A 17613-nucleotide genomic window follows, 5' to 3' on the forward strand; every position below is an offset into this window, starting at 1 on the left:
CTTTGAATATATGTACCCCGATTTATTGATGTCACCCCATTAAAATTAATTAAAAAAAGAGAGCAGAAAGAAGAAAAAAAAGCAAAATTCTTACCTTTCATATAGTTGAATTTGTCAATTTTTAAAAAACACTTTACTTTTTTGTATGTTCGTCTCAGTTTTAAATCCCATCTATGAATGAAATAATAAATTCTCAGCTTTTTCTGATTTACTTTCTTTAGTATAATGTTCTCAAGGTCCATCCATGTTGTCGTAAATGGCAATACAATAGCCATTCTAAGCAGCAATAACATCTAACTCCTTTTGACTTTAAAGCAAATATTCAGTATTTGACTCAATATAGCCAGTGAAGTACACCAAGTTTTTTTTAATATTCTGTGGTTTTTAGGGAGGTTGGGTATGCGGGTAGGAATGAGAAGGTCATTCTGTGCAGTGCCCGGGCAGTGGGAGGGATTAATGGCAGCATTCTGGGTGGAGGTGGGGAGCATATCTGTGTGGGGTGTTGGCACCATGAGCAGCGGCTGTTGTGGGGGAAGCTGGGTTCCTGGCTGGGTCCAAGGCAGATCTTTGGGCCACAGGGTCTTTGTGCATCTTGGGGGTCCATTAGGGTGAGGCTGAAGCACTTCCTCTGTAAGAGAGAGAAGAGAGAAGACCCCTGAGGCATCAGTGGAATGGGCACCAGAAGGCTGTGGTCCCTTGGCTCTAGTGGGTCACGGTCAGGATCTATTAGGACTGAAGAGTGAACATTTGTGATGCCCTTGTTCTACACAAGTGCTGGCCTCCAGGCAGGGATGCCCTTTGGGGACGTGGTTCAGGCGTCAGAAGTCTGTCCCTCCTTCTGGAGGCTGCCCCAGCGGGCTGACTCTGGACTCCCTATGCTGGAACTCATCTGCCCCACAGACTGGGAGCCTGGGAATCAAGAACAAGGGAGGCCCTGCCTCCACATCTGCCCCAACATTGACGTTCTTTCTAGGAGAGTGCTGAAGGGAGGAGCCCTCTCCACAGCCCATTGGTTGGGCTACAGGCCCTCTGACAGGGGTTCTCTTTGGACCCTTTAATGAGTGACAGGCTGTGGAGGCTGCAGCACACAAAGGGATAAGATGACTCTGCCCAGAACTTCTAATGCCTATCGGTCCGTCCATGAGAACATGTGTTACCTGAATGTGGCCAGTGTAGCCCTCACTACAGACCTTGGGGCCCAAGGCCCTCCCCCCCGGCCCAGTTTGTACAGTGGGCTGAGCAAGGAGAAGCAAGGTGGAAGCAGGCCTCATGGTCAAGTCCAGGCCTGCCACTCCTAGCCTTCGTGAACTGGAATACGTCACTGATCCTCTCTGTGAATCATGAAAAAACTGAAAAAAAAGATAATACCTACTTGTACTGGAAGGATTAAAATAGTAACAACATGTCATATTCTGCGGTTATCAGCTGCTCCACGGAAGGACCAAGTGAAAAATAGCTGTGATTGTGCTTAAATGAAAAGGAGCAATATATAACAATGGGACTTCTCCAAGTTACAAGCAATGAGCTAAGGAGGGAATGTTCACTCCCTGGTCAAACCGCTGAGTGCTGGTCAGACACCATTAGAGTAGGGGATGGCACCCTGCCTGCCACCACTCCTGGCACCATAGTGACCAACCCATGAATGCGTCAGCGGGGCTGGGAGAGCAGGCAGACCCACAGGCACGGTGTCAGTGGGGAGGGAAGATGGCCTGGGAGGCCAGCAGACATTGCTGTCCTGCCCCCTTTCTGTAAGTGCGCAAATGCGAGGCAGCGCCCTAGATAAGAGTCTCCTGACCCTCTTGGGATGACCAGGTAAGGGAAATGCAGGGGTGTGTGCACATCCAACATCAGACCTGAAGGCTCCCGAGTCCCCATTTCTCCACATCCTGAGCATCCTCCTTGGCAGATGCTGGGACAGAGCTCTCTGACCCACAATGCCAAAGAGCAAGGGTCAGGGGCTGGGAGGAAAGCAAGGACCCCAGTCCATGGGGAACATCCCTACTCCCTGCTTACCATGTGCCTTGGCTGACAGTACATCGGTGACACTTGTTTGTAGTTTTGAACAAAGTCACACAAGCTGTCCAGTTTGTCCTGAAAAGCAGATGTGGCAGTGAGGGGGCTTGGGCACGAGCGCTGCCCCCAGAGCTGGCAGCTCCCTCTGTCCCTCTGGCCGCTCCCGCACTCTGTGTCTAGGAACTGCTGACTCCAGTGCAGCCTCGAGCTGGGCAGGCGCCAGGCAGCTGTGTGTTTGGCAGTGTGGTGATTGAGGGTCACAGACTGTTTAGGATCTGGAGCAAATCAGTGTTTTTGGTGTGCGGGGAGAAGTTCAGGGCTCCTTTCAGGCCTCCTTTTCTCCGTCCTGTCATGCATGTCCCTGCAGGCTGGGTTCTCCTCATTGAAGAGGACCAAGCACTTCTTGGGGGAAGGACATGTCCTTCTGGCCCTCCCTTAGTGTGTCCCTCAGCGCCCCAGTTCAGAGAGTCACAAGGACAATGCCGTGAGCTCTTTTCCTCACTCTGCAAGAACAAGTACAGCCACTGGTGTTTCTGGGTATGTTTAATGGAGGTAGGAACATGGCCTAGAATATGTTTTTCTAACTCTGTTGGTTGGTTTGTGATTGAGTTTGTGTAGCTGACCAGCTCCTGCTATGACACCTAAGCCACTGTCAGAGCTCATGACATGTTCTGTGAGAACCAGAGGCGGCTGGTTGTGAGCTAGACACCAACATCCCTAAACCCAAGGGGAGGACTAGGGTGGTGCCCAGTGCTGACAGTCCAGTGACCATATATTTCACATCACACAAGCCGCGCCCTGGGGGCCCAGGAGCTGGGAGCAGCAGCAGCCCTCCCCTCCCCTCCCATAGACTCAGGCCCAGCTCCCTCCCTAGGGTCCTTCTCACATCCATTCTTTGTATCTTGTCTTCTTGGCACTCGCAACAAGGGACGATCACTGTGGGACATGTCTGTATGTGACATGTTTCTTGTTTCTATAAAGAGAAAACTCTGTCAGCTTCCCGGTCTGGCAGCCCCTGGGTGCAGACACTTGTTATCTGTTGTCCCCACACCTCAGCTCTACGTGTCTCGCAAAGTTTGTGGAAGAAGCCAAGGACAAAGTAGTAGCATCTGCCCCATAACACCGTGCCCTCCATGGGAATCATAAGCAAAGTCACTTTGGTTTGCGAATATGGCTCTTCCCGGAAATACCAGTGAAGCCTGTCTGGTCATCTTGGCTTCCCTGAGACTGCCCTTGCTGGAGAAGCCCAGTCTTGGGCTGTGTAATGTAATGGAGAGCTGTCTCAGGTGTTACATTAGCAGGTGACAGGCTGTACATAGCTGACCATGGCAGGCCCGCCTTCCCAGATCACACTGCCACAACACAGGGGTCACCAGGGCTTGTTGGCCTGTGTCCCTTCAGATCCGAGGACAAGGTCTTCCCTGTTCCCAGGACACAGTGCACCAGCTACAAGTACTTCTGAGGGGCCCTGACTTCACCCCCATGCTGGGTGAGGCACACCTGCTCTCCTGACCTCGTTCCCAGTGCTCCCCTGGGCTGGGTCTCCCTCTCAGCTCAGTGCAAGTCAGACCCTCGCCCTCCTCCACCCTGTGGTCTTTACAGGCCACCTCCAGCCCCTTACTCTGACAGGATCAGGGAGGACACCAAGGAAATGAAGCCCAGTGTACACCAGAGCCTGAGGGGGATTAGGTCCCTGACCTGAGCCTCCTTTTCCAACCGCTGACCTTGTCTTGGACAAGGGGCATCCCGCACAGTCCTTTGGGAACTGACCATACTTTCCCTTTTATTTGAGCAGTGACCATAGCAGTAGGTGAAACAGGCTCCCCTATGCCTCATGAAGTGATCAAGGCCCTTGGGGGGAGGGGAAGATAATCTGGGTGAATTTTATGAGTTGCATGTGGTCCTCAGGCCCCTCCCAGCCCGTGTGTCACACTCTTGTTTCTCCCAGCTCTCTCTGCCCAGGTAGGTGAAGCTGGGGGTGGGGGAGCAGAAATAGCCCCTTAGGTGGCAGAAGACTTCTTCGTATATGTCAGTGTGGGCATCAAGCCTGCTGACAACATCGTACCTAACCACAACTTACCTTTTCTGGTTGCACTCGTGGTGGCTCCTTAATTATCTAGAATGTTAAAGAGACGTAAGTACAGCTGGAAGGGGCAGAGGGTGATGGATGGACATGCAGACAGGGGGACCTTGCTCTGTTGCAGCAGGGCAGAACAGCGGCTTTGGGACAATATCTAGGTGCCCATTACTGAAGGTAGTGACCACAAGTTCCTCCTCCCCGAGCTGTAGACTCCTCAGTTATGAAAGGGGAATGGAAGCTCCTTCTGGGGTCTACAGGGACATAGCCAGACTAGAGGGCCTGGTTCCTGGTAGAACACAGCATCTGGTAGTTTTCTCTGCTGCCCACATCAATGAAGAGCATAGGACCCGTCCCTTTTGTCTCCACACTTCTCCATCCTCCTGCAGCCCTCCCTGTCCTCTGAGCCCTTAGTGATAACAGTCGCCCCAGCAACCCAGGGCTCTCTCTCTTCCCTGCTACCCCTGTTCCAGAAATCAGACCTGATGCCTCTTGCTGGTCTGCTCCATCCTCATCACCTCTGCCTCCACTTTCCTCACCCAGCTCTCTGGCTGTGCCCTGGAAGCCCAGCTGGCCAGTGCCTCTGCCTCAACCCTCCTTGCAGCCGGTCTCTGTCTCTTGGTATTGCTCTGCTTTCATTGGGCACTTGCCACAAACTAGGATGTTGACATTTTTCCTTTTTCACCCCCAGTTGGAATAAAAAGCAAGATACCAGACAATGAGCTCCTGGAAGAATGGAGGCCACTTCCTTTCGTTCCTTCTGTGTGCAGCACGGGGCCCAGCCCATCCTGGCCCTTAGTCATGGCTGAAGATGCAATGACAGAAGGCACTAGAGATGTGCAGAGACCCACACTGGCTTTCAAAGGCACAGTTGCCCCGGAGGTTATGAATGCTCCTGGCCAGCGTCATTCTCCCTTTGGGTCACCTGTGCCTCATATGGGACCACCTCTCTCTCACCAGCACAGGCTTCCTCTGCTGTCTCCACCTGAGTCCTTCAGAGTCCTGGCTGCTGTGAGGCAGCCTCTTTCTCGGGGGCCTGTGCTTTTCCCCAGGGGTCAGGACAGCACATAGACTGCCTCCCTAAGGGAAGTCTGAGGAGGGGCTCCTTAGAAGCCCTGGCTGTGTCTCTGCCTGGGCATGGAGGTCAGAGTCTGTACCTCTGCCTGACATGTGATGATGGTGGAGCTGATGGGAACCAGCCCACGGGCAGGGTCATGAAGTAAGAAGGCATGCTACTCTTATTGGGTGGTCACAGGGCTGTGTGAACATGAGTCACTCACCCTCTTGCAACGCCAGATGCACCAGAGCAGCAAGGGGAACACGAGCAAGGGCGGGACAAAAACAACGAAATTTAGATGGCTGATAATGTGCAAGAATTGTGTGGTAGGAGGTGGGCGGTGAAGGGAGACAGGAGGCTTGGAGAGTGATGAAGTTGGAGGCCCGGGAGGTGGTGAGAGAGTTGGGGAAGCGGGTAGAGGGGGAGGCGGTCGTGGAGGCAGAGGAGCAGGCAGCTTGGTAGGCAGAGAGGCAGGTGATGTGGTAGCTGGAGAGTCTGGTGGCTTATCCTGCAGAAAGCACAGAAGCCTGAGGCTCGCGGTGGGCAGGGGCAGCCCCTACCCAGTCCTCCAGCACCAGGTCTCCCCACCTACTGCCTTGTCCCCCTACTTCCCTTCTCAGGGAACCCCCGGCAGGGCCACAGTGGGGCCATGGCTGGAATCAGAGCCACTGTGGAGCCCCTGACCTCAGACTCCATCCCCGGACCTGGTCAGATGCTCTGCCCTCCCAGCTCTCACAGGAAGTCTGGAGTCCTCTGTGGAGTGACAAACCAGCCCTCCGTGCTAGCTCTGTCCAACAGACGGGGGATTCTGAGAACCACCCAAGCTAGATACTCAGCTGCTGGGCGCCCTGAGAAGCAGGGGGCAGTCATCAAGGTGGCAGACTTGCTCCATCTGAGCACAGGCCAGGCCCGTGTGGGGCTTAAGGAGTGGGAACTACTGTCTTGTCATTCATAACCATGGGCAAGGGAGTTGCATCTGTGGACTGCGTACTGCACGGCCCTTCCCAAATGCGCATGTGCTGTGAGGGGAGACTGAGGGGGACAGTGGAGAGAGCCGGCGCCCAGGAGACAGGGGATGGAGCAGAGAGGCAAGGTCAGGGCCACTGATGCTGCTGGGCCTGCAGGTCAGGGTACTGGGCCTGCAGCTGCCCGGCGGCCTGCGCTCTCCCCAATGTGCCTGTGACGGGGGCTCCTGACGGCCAATGTCTCAGCCCATCCTGCTGGTTCGTGAATGGGTGTCGGGGCAAGGGAAGACAGACACGGAGGAAGGACTGTCAGTACTGTGGGAACCCTTACAGCTGGCACTGGGCAAGGGTGCTGGCAATTAGGCACAGGAGTCCCTCCTCCAGGCACACCTCCTCTCCAGCCTGACTCTCTGTTGCCCATGTCACGCTCCTGAGCAAGGTGCCAGATGACGTGAACTCTGGAAAGTGGGCACCTGAGAGCAGCCCCTCGCTCCCAGTGCCTCTCCCTGAGCTGAGTTTCGGCCCGTCCTCCGTCCTGAGGCTTCCCCACCAACAGAGGGACAGGAGTCTGTGAAGTTCAGAGAGGGTCAGCAGAGAGGCCAGCTGAGGAGTGGGAGAAAGGCAGAGAGGCAGATGCAGGGTGATGGCGTCAGCAAAATGACAGCCAGTGCTTCCCAAGCAGGAGCCAGGGCCTGTGATGGTCACGAGTGGGTTCAGAGCCTTGCATGAGCTACATTAGTTCAATGGGACCACGAAGCGTAGGCCAACGCCAGTCCTGCCCTCCAGGTCCCTTGCTCCTGGACATGGGTCTGGAAGGCACGGGAGGCACAGAGGTTAGAGCACACTGCCTCCCAGCCTCCCCCACTCGCTTTAGCTGAAGTCCAGATGGACCTTGATCCCCCTGCTGCTGGACCTGGGCCAGGGGAAGTGCAAGGTGGAAGGTAGTGTTGGCAGAGCATCAGAACAGTTTCTGGAGTCTGCTTAGAGTTCTAATGTGTCTGTCCATGTGCTCCAGTGACACTTTTACACACAGAAAGCAAATGTTCTACAAGACCTGGTCGTGTGGCTGTACCCAGGTGTCTGTATGCACAAAGTTCTTCCCTTGCCTGAGTGGGGGGACAGCTCCCCAACAGAGGTCTAAGGGCTCCGAGTGGTCTGTGAGATGCTTCACCTGTCTGCCCACGCTGCCTGCGGGATCTGCCTGGGGTCATTGTTCCCCTCTCTTGTCTCCAAGGGAGTCTCTCCTCCAGGACGGGGGCTTCGCACAGAGCCACCCTGACACTCACACAGTATTTACTGGTGATTCTCAAAGAGGATAACTCGAACTTGCCGCCATTGTTGAGACTGTAATCCACAAACACCACCCTAAAGAACAGAAAGGGCTGATGGTGACCACCAGCCTGGAGTGACACAGTTCTTGCACTCGACAGTAGCTATCCCACATCTCTCCTCGCTGCAATGGCTTTCTACATCAGGCACTGGGGACACCAGAGAGCTGACATCACGTCAGCAGAACTGCTTCTCAAGCACTGTAACGTCAGCTCTGCAAGGGAGGCTGACCAGGCAGTGAGGAGCCCTGGAGGGCATTCTATGCCCTCGTGGTCATGGGCTAATGACAAGAAATGACTGATAGGTGTCACTGCCCCCACTCTTAGGTATTCACACAATACGTTGCCTTAGCTTCAAAAGGCTGCCCAAAGCAAAGGTGCCATCCCTGAGGCACATCCTTGTCCCATCCTGCCCTCCTCATCAGAGCCAGGCCACAACATGTACCTGAGCATTCTGGGTGACCTCCACCAGAGTGGTCGTGGAGGGTGCCCTGGGCATTCTTGGAGACAGATACATACTCTCCTTGCAGACATGGCATCTCATTTACTAGACACTCAGTGGGGCCCCAAATTGCCCACCTGGCTCCCAACTTGAAGCACTTACTGTGCTGGCTTCTCAAATATATGTCCAGGGCAAATTAGCTTTTCTTTTGTCACATTGAGGGCTTTCTGAGCTAAAAGAAAATCACAAGAATACTGTCAATGGAAATATCCTTCCATCTAACGCCCTGTCCCCTGCTTCTGGGGAGCAGACCTATCACTTTGGCAGAGGCTAGCTTCTCTTCTTTGCTCTCTCGGCACTGATGAGGCCTGGGCAGCGATGGTGTCTCATGCAAACAAGGCCAGCCAAGTGTCTGTCTCAGAGGTCCTCACCATTCGAAGAGTAAAGAAGAGGATCGATAATGATAACAGTGAACAGAATAAATGCCAGAGAGAAATATACTGTGACATTAAGAAACAATGGGAAGGACTAGGAATGAAGAGTGGGAAGGACAGGGAATAAACAAGGGCAGCTGCTTAGCAATGAAGGACCTGTCCTGTCTGTAAAGATACAATTTCTCTTTAGAGATACTGATGTATTATTCATGCAACACTTTGATGTCTGGGATTTCTTCAAAATAATAAATGGTGAAGGTATCAACTAAACCAGATTCTTCGGGGTTTATAGATATTAATGGCACAGAGATAGCTATTTCAAGTTCATTTTGTGTTGGGGACCGCAAGCCAACAGGGTCTTTGCAGTTTAGATTTTTGGGAGACAGAGGTGTGGGGAACTGGCAGTAAGCTGACAGTCTGCACAACCCCCACCTCACTTGCTTAGTGAAGTTGCTAAAGGCTGTTTTTTCTCACACCTCCATTATAGCTGTGGTGCTGGATTGTTTGTACTGGTCCTATCCCCCCCCCCCCCCCATCCCTCAGAAGGACTTGAGGCAGTTTCCTTTTTATCCTTTGTTTTGTGAAGTTAAGATGTTATGTATGGTGGGTGTTTTCTGCACTTGGGAGAATTCTTGGGTTGCCTTAGAAATGTGACTTTGTTTTAATTATATCTTTGATTTGCTAATGACCTCACTTAGCCCTATAAATAAAGCAGGCAAGGGTGTGGAGACTCGCCTTTTGCAAGCTATCTTTTTGCATTGCAAAGAGTCCTCCCAAGCTCATCCTTTTTCTCTTTAAGTCTATTTTCTTAATTCCGGACTATACTCACTCAGGACCTAGAATTACTAGCTGTGCTAGTTCGCAGCAATTATGCAATGTTTGCTACTTTTGTGTATTATTGGAAATTTGTACTAACAATAAGGTCTCTCTGAGGAGGCATACTGGAACTGAAAACAGAAAAGGGAAAGCCAGGAAAGGTAGCAGGAAAGTCCCTGCAGTGGGAGCACAGGTGCCAATGTCCTGAGGTATAAACTAGCTGTACTGCTGAGTAGGACAGAAGAGAGTGAGGAGAGATGAGCAGGGCTTTGTGGCCCTGGGATAGGGTTCAAGTTTCATTCTAAGTACAATACACCTGACCACAGGCCGACCGGGTCCGGCTATGTCAGGGACACTGCAGCAACAGGAGGTGGCAGTGGACTGGATGATGTGGGTTAAAAATGAAGGGGAATCAGGACGATGTGCAGGTCTGAGCTGAGTGACCAGGAGGGTGGTGAAGCCGTGCATTGGGGCAGGGAGACCTGAGCAGGGCATTGGAGCTTTCTGTTTTTGTTTACTGTAGTTGGTGGGGTCTGGGAGGTGGCACTCCAGTGGCTCATAGCATTGGTTATGAGGCACCTTCTCATTCTGAGCCTGGTACTTTTTATATTCTTGAACTGTGGCGTAGGTAAGGCTAGTCTCTACATGATGGCCATTTCTAAATGAAGCTGCATTTTTATCCACCTCAGTTTTTTTTTTTTTTTTACAGAGACAGAGACAGTCAGAGAGAAGGATAGACAGGGATAGACAGACAGGAACAAAAAGAAATGAGAAGCATCAATCATTAGTTTTTTGTTGTGACACCTTAGTTGTTCTTGATTGCTTTCTCACATGTGCCTTGACTGTGGGGCTGCAGCAGATTGAGTAACCCGTTGTTCAAGCCAGCGCCCTTGGGTACAATCTGGTGAGCTTTGCTCAAATCAGATGAGCTCCTGCTCAAGCTGGCGACCTCGGTGTCTCAAACCTGGGTCCTCCGCATCCCAGTCCGATGCTCTATCCACTGCCTCACCGCCTAGTCAGGCTCCACCTCAGTTTTTGCATTAGCCATGAAGTTATGAATTATTTTATGTCTTCAATGTTGTTGGTAAAGAAATAATCCTCAAGTACAGTTTGGAAAAGTAATATGTGTCTGAGGGTCGGATGGCTAGTATTGGAAGAAGAGATTTCAAAAGGTAAAAGATTTTCAGTACAAAGTCTACAGTCCAGAAGCAGGAAAATGTGGTGATGGCTGCTACCCTACCACCTGGGCTCAGGAAACCACATTTGAATGGAAAGAAATTTCCTTTTCTTTGAATTTAGAAAATTAAACTTAACAGGTTGACATTGATCAATAAGAGTATATAGGTTTCAGGTAAACATCTCAATAGTATTTGAAATGTTGACTGTATTGTGTACCCATATCCAAAGTCAAATCACTGTCACCACATACTTGTCACTCTACTCGCCTCCCCATTTCCTCCGCCATAATCCCATGGACATTGTAATCAATTCATTTTTGACAACCTTTACTCTAGTGCCCTTTAAATATATTTATAAAAATAAAAACATTACAGAGGAAAACGGACAGCATAAAACATATTGAAACACACAATTGCATTTTCTTGTTTTTTATGCTTCTCTAAATTTTCAAAAATTTTTATTTATATATCTTATCAGAGGGGAATGTAATTAAAAACTGACAAATTAATCCTCTTTAGTGCATCAGAACCAACAATAATCAGCTCTGCCTGGCCACTCGGGCTAACCTTAATCAGGTATAGACCAGCACTCTGGCCACCCGGGCTAACCTTAATCAGGTATAGACCAGCACTCTGGCCACCCAGGCTAACCTTAATCAGGTATAGACCAGCACTCTGGCCACCCGGGCTAACCTTAATCAGGTATAGACCAGCACTCTGGCCACCCGGGCTAACCTTAATCAGGTATAGACCAGCACTCTGGCCACCCGGGCTAACCTTAATCAGGTATAGACCAGCACTCTGGCCACCCGGGCTAACCTTAATCAGGTATAGACCAGCACTCTGGCCACCCAGGCTAACCTTAATCAGGTATAGACCAGCACTCTGGCCACCCAGGCTAACCTTAATCAGGTATAGACCAGCACTCTGGCCACCCAGGCTAACCTTAATCAGGTATAGACCAGCACTCTGGCCACCCGGGCTAACCTTAATCAGGTATAGACCAGCACTCTGGCCACCCGGGCTAACCTTAATCAGGTATAGACCAGCACTCTGGCCACCCAGGCTAACCTTAATCAGGTATAGACCAGCACTCTGGCCACCCGGGCTAACCTTAATCAGGTATAGACCAGCACTCTGGCCACCCAGGCTAACCTTAATCAGGAATAGACCAGCACTCTGGCCACTCGGGCTAACCTTAATCAGGTATAGACCAGCACTCTGGCCACTCAGGCTAACCTTAATCAGGTATAGACCAGCACTCTGGCCACCCGGGCTAACCTTAATCAGGTACAGACCAGCACTCTGGCCACCCGGGCTAACCTTAATCAGGTATAGACCAGCACTCTGGCCACCCGGGCTAACCTTAATCAGGTATAGACCAGCACTCTGGCCACCCAGGCTAACCTTAATCAGGTACAGACCAGCACTCTGGCCACTCAGGCTAACCTTAATCAGGTATAGACCAGCACTCTGGCCACCCAGGCTAACCTTAATCAGGTATAGACCAGCACTCTGGTCCTCCTTGGAGAGAAACACTGTTGACCTCCGGGGTGGCGTTTAGCCCACCCACACACCACAAAGGAGGTGTCTAAACACAATTCCCAGAAGACAGGCTATGTCCCATCTCCCTTAAGATCTGTCACCTCAGGGAGATGAAGTCCCAGACTAGCATTCAGGTCACCTGGCTCTGCTTTGTACCTCTTCTTGCACCAGCTCTGACTGTAAGGAAACCTTTTAATGGCTCCTCTCTGGTTCTAAATCCACACAACGGAGCAACACCTGGTCTCCTTTGAGAATGAACTGTGACATGTATAAAAGGAATTAGATGTAGTAAGTGCTCAATGAACGTTAGCTCCCCATGTGAAGGAGAGCCTCAGCCCTGGGTGCTGCCAGGTATACCAGATGGCCCTGAATAAGAAGCCATTGATCACAATATAATCACATCAAATGATTGTATCAAGTACTAAAAAGGAGAAGTGAGAAGTGTTCAGAAGGTCCATCAGGACCCCAGGACTCTGTGGGGAGATCATTGCTACCTCAGTGCCGCCATCATGGAGGTCTAACTGATGCCTGAATATTTTCATTAATTTGTGTGTTTCTATATTAAGACTCAAAATCTATATGTTTTGGCTAACTATGTCCTCCCAATATTAAAATTAACTTAAAAACAGACCAGAAAGAAAACAATCCAATTAAAAAATGTACAAAGAAAATAAATTGACACTTCTCTAAATAGGACATACAGATGGTCAAAATATAGGAAAAGATGCTCAACATCACTAATCATCAAAGAAATGCACATTAAAACCATAATGAGATATTGCCTCACACCTGTTAGAATGGTTATCATCAATAAATCAAAAACAAAAAGTGCTGGCGAGGATGTGGAGAAAAGGGAACCCTCCTGCACTGCACTGCTGGTGGGATGCAGACTGGTGCAGCCATGTGGGAAGCAGTGTGGACTGTCATCAAAAATTTAAAAATGGAACTGTCTTTGACCCAGTGATACCATTTCAGGGATTATATCTGCAGAACCCCTAACAGTAATTCAAAGATTATATGCACCCCTATGTTCATTGCAATGTTATCTACAATAGTTAAAATATGATAAATTCCAAGTGCCCATCAGTAGACGAGTGGATAAAAAAAGCTGTGGTACATTTACACAACAGAATACTTAGGCCATTAAAACAAAAAAGGAAAAAGAAAATTTTACCCATTTTGCAGTACGGGTTTATTTTCCTAAGTGAAATAAGCTAGGCAGAGAAGACAAATAGGAAATGATCTCACTTATATGAGGACTCTAAACAGCAAAATACTGACGAAGAACATAGAAACAAAGACGGGGACACATGGAACAGATAGACAGGTGTCAGAGCGGAGTGGTTTGCGAGGTTGGATGAAAGATGGTGAACGCATTAAGCAAAAAATAAATAATAATAAATGGACAAACAACAGAGAGACATAGACAACAGTGTGGCGATGGCGAGAGGGAAAGGGTATAGGGCTGGGTAGAGGCGAGCAAGGGGGTTAAATAAGGACAAAAAGAGACATAATCTGGGTAATAGACACACGATGTGGTGTGCAGATGGTGTGGTGAGCTGTACACTTAAAACCTGTATTGTTTTGAGAACCAATGTCACCTCAGTAAAGTCAATGAAAGTTAAAGTAAAATGAAATAAAATAAAGCCCTTTCATACATTAATGTTCTACATATCTTATTATCAAGCCTAATTTGTACAACTATCATATTGGCCCCATTTTATAGAAGAGAAAAAAGAATCTGAGAACAGAACACTCATCTGGTCAAGGTGATGTTTCCTGTGCCAAACTGCAGGCCCCAGCCCGGCAGATGGCACATCCTCTCAATCCAAGGTGATCACACGCCCCGGGGGAGCCAGCGGTGCACCAGCACAGACCTGGGCCCTGGAGCTGCCTCCCCTGCCCACCAGCAGGCTTGTGGGATCACTGCTCATCTCTCAGGGAACTGAGAGCCGAGGGAAGGGGGCGGCAATGCCACTGGAAGGGCAGCCCAGAACTCAGACCACCCTTGGCAGGGCACCTGCTCCTAGATGCTGCCGTGCTGCCGAGGGTTGATTATCTGCCCTCTGTGCCTATGAAAAGAGAGGTGGTCAGGCTTCCTGGCCAGTTCTTCCACATGTCCAAGCTGCCTGTCCTCACAGCATCCCAGTCAATGGTCAGCAAGGGCTTTGAGGGTACGGCTGGCTGAGTGAAATACAGCCTGGCCTTGGAAACTTGTCACATAAAGACACTAAGGAGGCTACTTACTATACACCGCGGTGTTCTCCAAATTATATCTGCAAACATACTCCTCCAACTGATCTCGTTGTACGGCACTATTATAAAACCCCAGTTGGTAGTTTTCTGCAAGAGTAACACCCAAAGGTCAGTGTGAGGAGGGGCAGAGCGCTGTGTTCCCTCTGGTCTATCATGGCAGGCCACCCTCCAAAACAGAAACCCCTGGGGACTCCTATGAGGAATCCTGTGTCTGAACCACCATGTGTGCTCCACCTAAGCCAGATCCTCACCTGGTGTCCCTGGGGGTCCACAGTGAGGAGTCAGAGCTGAGCTCTGAGCACTCAGGGGTTTTCTCACCTTAGTCCCTGACTATGGAGCACATTAAGGCCCACAGCCTCAATCCCTCCACAGGACTGAAAGGGCCGTGAGTTTCTGACCTGGAAGTCCCTGTCCCACCAAGGGGTGTACTCAGTGCCCCCCCCCCCCCCTTACATAAATGACAGAAGAGTGAGAACAAGGCAGCTGGAAGACATCCCTGCCTCCTGTCTAAGCCGAGCACCAGGCCTGGGTGCTCCAGAATAGTCCTTTTCCCTGTCATTCTGTGTGTCTGTCGCAGCCTGGGGACTCAGGGCCTGGGCTGCAGGTAGGTGAGTCAGGAAGGAGCTGGGGGCCCTGCAGAGGAGGCTCTGCCAGGGAAGCAGGAGGCCTGTCTTAGCCGAGTTCCCAGACTGCCGGTGACTACTCTTTTTCTGACTCTTCCTGGCCCCCCATGGACCTCACCCATCCACCCTGGAGTCACCAAGCCCTTCCTTCTTTCCGTGTGGATACATTGGTATGAAAGATGTAGTTGTGGGCCCTCGCCTTCCCCAGGAGGTTAGGCCCCGGGCAGGGCCACAGTGAGGGCAGTTAGTGGGCCAGCCCCTGAGGAGTTAGGCAGGATAACCTGCAGGTCCTCCTGCTGCCAGCCCAAAGTCGCTGTGTTCCACTCTTGCCTCCTGGCTCGGGGCTGGCTCATTCCTGTCCCAGATGCTCGATTTTCCCTGGGGTAATCACTTAAAGAACAAGGCTGAGAAATGCCAGTACTACAACTTGGGCCCTGGAGTCCTGATCCCTCCTGTTTTAAGTCTTCCTGTAGCAACCCTTCAATGAAGAAAATGACTGCAAATTCTCTGCCTTAAAGAAAATCCATTCTTATGGTGCGGTGGAATCAGCATTTTAAGAGTTTTAAATTTTTTAAAGGGACCTCCTCCCCCAATAAAGTCTCCATATTTCCCCTAACAACCATATTTCTAACTTTTTTGGAAAGTGGAAACATCTGGCACTATGGATTCATTTCTGCATTCATCCTTAGTGTTAGGGGCCACCGCCTTCGTTATGTGGGCAGCTTCCCTGGCCCAGAGCCTGACTCCTCCAGGAGCCCTCACTGCAGCCAATAGTCCCAGGCTGGCCTGGCTTGGCCCATGCCTGTCAATCACTGTACATGCCTGCTTCCCGAGGGTACCTGATGGCAGTGATCTGGCCCCAATAAGATCTTGAGCCACGTGAAAGGGCATGGACGGTGTGGAAGGCACGGACTCTTTTTGCTAGAATGAGAAATGCCAGCAGATGGCGCTCTGCTGAGAAATCAGCTGTGTGGCCCATTCTTGGCAGGCTCCATATTCCCAAAGCTATGTGCCTTCTCCCATGCATGGTGGTTAATAGCACAATGCTGCTCTGGCCCATTCTGCCAGGATGAACACTCATAAGGGCCCTGCCCACCATGACAAAGGGCTCCATAGTTGCTGGGCTAGAGCAGCATGACCAGTCTCCTGGACGGCTCTTTTGCTGGCCCAGTTGGGGCCAGGCTGACTAGGTCTGCTGCCCCTTATCTTCTCAGAGCGTGTGTGCAATTGATATTTAGGGTTATGAACCCTAAAGTTGTGTTTCTTTGCGAGGCAGAATCTTAATCTAACAGACCATACAGTAATTAGATATGGTCTGAAAGAAAGTTGAGCTGCTGAGTGTGGAGAAATCAGCCTCCAGATGAAGCTAAAATAGCAAGAATAATCTTGCCACACCAAAAGACTTCGAGAAACCAAAAATGGGCTTATTTGTGCCAGATCAATGCATTGGGCTTGAGTTCCTACAAAGTGACATTCACCAATGAGTATGTACTATGTGCCATTGTTTAATGTTCTCCCTAAAAGCTCACAATGATTCCTACACTAGACATTACGATCCCAGTTTCACAGAGAAAGAATCAGGTGCTTAGAGAAGGTAGGTAGCTTCTCCGACCCCTTGTAGGCAAAGGACCAGGATATGACCTCTAGTGTCAGCTCTTCTGGGGACAAGCCCACTCTGGTTCCCAGAGGCATGGTCTTCAGCTTCCCAGAGCTGTGAGTGCAAGCCAGAATGCTGTGGGTGGTCACAGCCTCATTGTGAAGGGTGGGCCCAGCCTCCTCCTACAGGGATGTGACAAGGACGGTGGCAGCTGAGGGCAGGCCCACCTGACATCCCAGAGCACAGCCTGGGCCTGCCTTGCTCAGAAACAAGGCACACTGCCCCTCTGCCCAGATGTTCCTCCTTCCTCCCTTGTGCTCCCCAGTGCACCTCATGCCTTGTTCAAGTGCCACTTCACCTTGGCAGGCAATCCCCTCTGTCCCTAGCTGGCAGCTCTCAAGACAGTCCAGGTAACTCTGCAGTGTCGGTAAGAGGGAGGCAGGGGAGCGTTTCAGATTTTTCAGAAAGAGGAGACTTGAAGTTAAAGAAGTTTTGCTTTTCCACAAAGTGGTTCAGTTTTCAGCTCCCAGAGCCCCAATTCCTCGCTCTATCCCTGCCTACAACTCTGACACTACTCCCCCTACCCCCCACGAGTGACATAGAATGTCATCGTGATGAAAAGCGTCCTTCCAATTCGTTTGGGGTCCAGAGTTCTGCCTTGAGATTGTCCCCTGTGATTGTCGCAATGCGTGGCAGCTAGCCACAGGACAGCTACAGTTCACATGGGCAGAGCAGAGATGCTCGGCCCTGCTGGGCTATTTAGCTAAAGGTGTGTGGCAGGGGCCTGACACCTCAGCTCGGCCCCCACTGGGGAGGCATAGCCAATGGCATCCTGACCTGCAGTTTCGCATACTGATCAGACACTAAGGCCTGCATGTGTCCATGGGGCATAGTCAGAGCACTGAGACAATCAGGCCTGTGCTGGGCTGGGCGGATAAACCAGGAGGAATAGGTAGAGACCCTAGTTGTGGCAGGGGATCTCTAACCCATTTCCATGCCTCTTACTGCAGGTGCCAGGTTCAGGAGACAGGCTGTCATCCCGCTGGTTCAGGGCTCCGCATGGGGAGCGGGGAGAGCCAAAGAGCAACAATGGGAATATCAGTGTCTGCCACTGTTGGTTAGGGCATGCCAGCTTTTAGGTCCTGTGCCAGTCACTGCAGATCCACCGGCCTCTCGCAGCACGTCTGACGGTGGGGGACCGTTCTTTCCACTTGTCCACACGATGGATCCGGCAGAGGCGGCAGCACCCAGGTTGCCCGCCACAGGTGGAGCTCAGCTGTGC

General features: G+C 50.9%; 1 protein-coding gene across 8 annotated transcripts in view; it reads right to left on the reverse strand.

Annotated features, from left to right (window-relative positions):
• Positions 1–352: 352 nt before the first annotated feature.
• Positions 353–17613, reverse strand: part of ANTXRL (ANTXR like) — a 38039-nt gene continuing 20778 nt past the window's right edge. For 4 of the 8 annotated variants that reach the window (XM_066243642.1, XM_066243641.1, XM_066243638.1 and 1 more), the window contains 5 exons: positions 14103–14198; positions 4094–4129; positions 2900–2986; positions 2014–2091; positions 353–628 (listed from right to left, as the gene is read on the reverse strand). In XM_066243642.1, coding sequence (XP_066099739.1) covers positions 368–628; positions 2014–2091; positions 2900–2986; positions 4094–4129; positions 14103–14198 — 558 coding nt within the window. In that variant the 3' untranslated portion in view covers positions 353–367. The remainder of the gene's footprint in view (positions 629–2013; positions 2092–2899; positions 2987–4093; positions 4130–14102; positions 14199–17613) is intronic. The other 4 variants (XM_066243637.1, XM_066243640.1, XM_066243643.1 and 1 more) reach the window with 4 other exon arrangements.

This window comes from Saccopteryx bilineata, chromosome 9 (genome assembly GCF_036850765.1).
Source record: "Saccopteryx bilineata isolate mSacBil1 chromosome 9, mSacBil1_pri_phased_curated, whole genome shotgun sequence".
NCBI lineage: Eukaryota > Metazoa > Chordata > Mammalia > Chiroptera > Emballonuridae > Saccopteryx > Saccopteryx bilineata.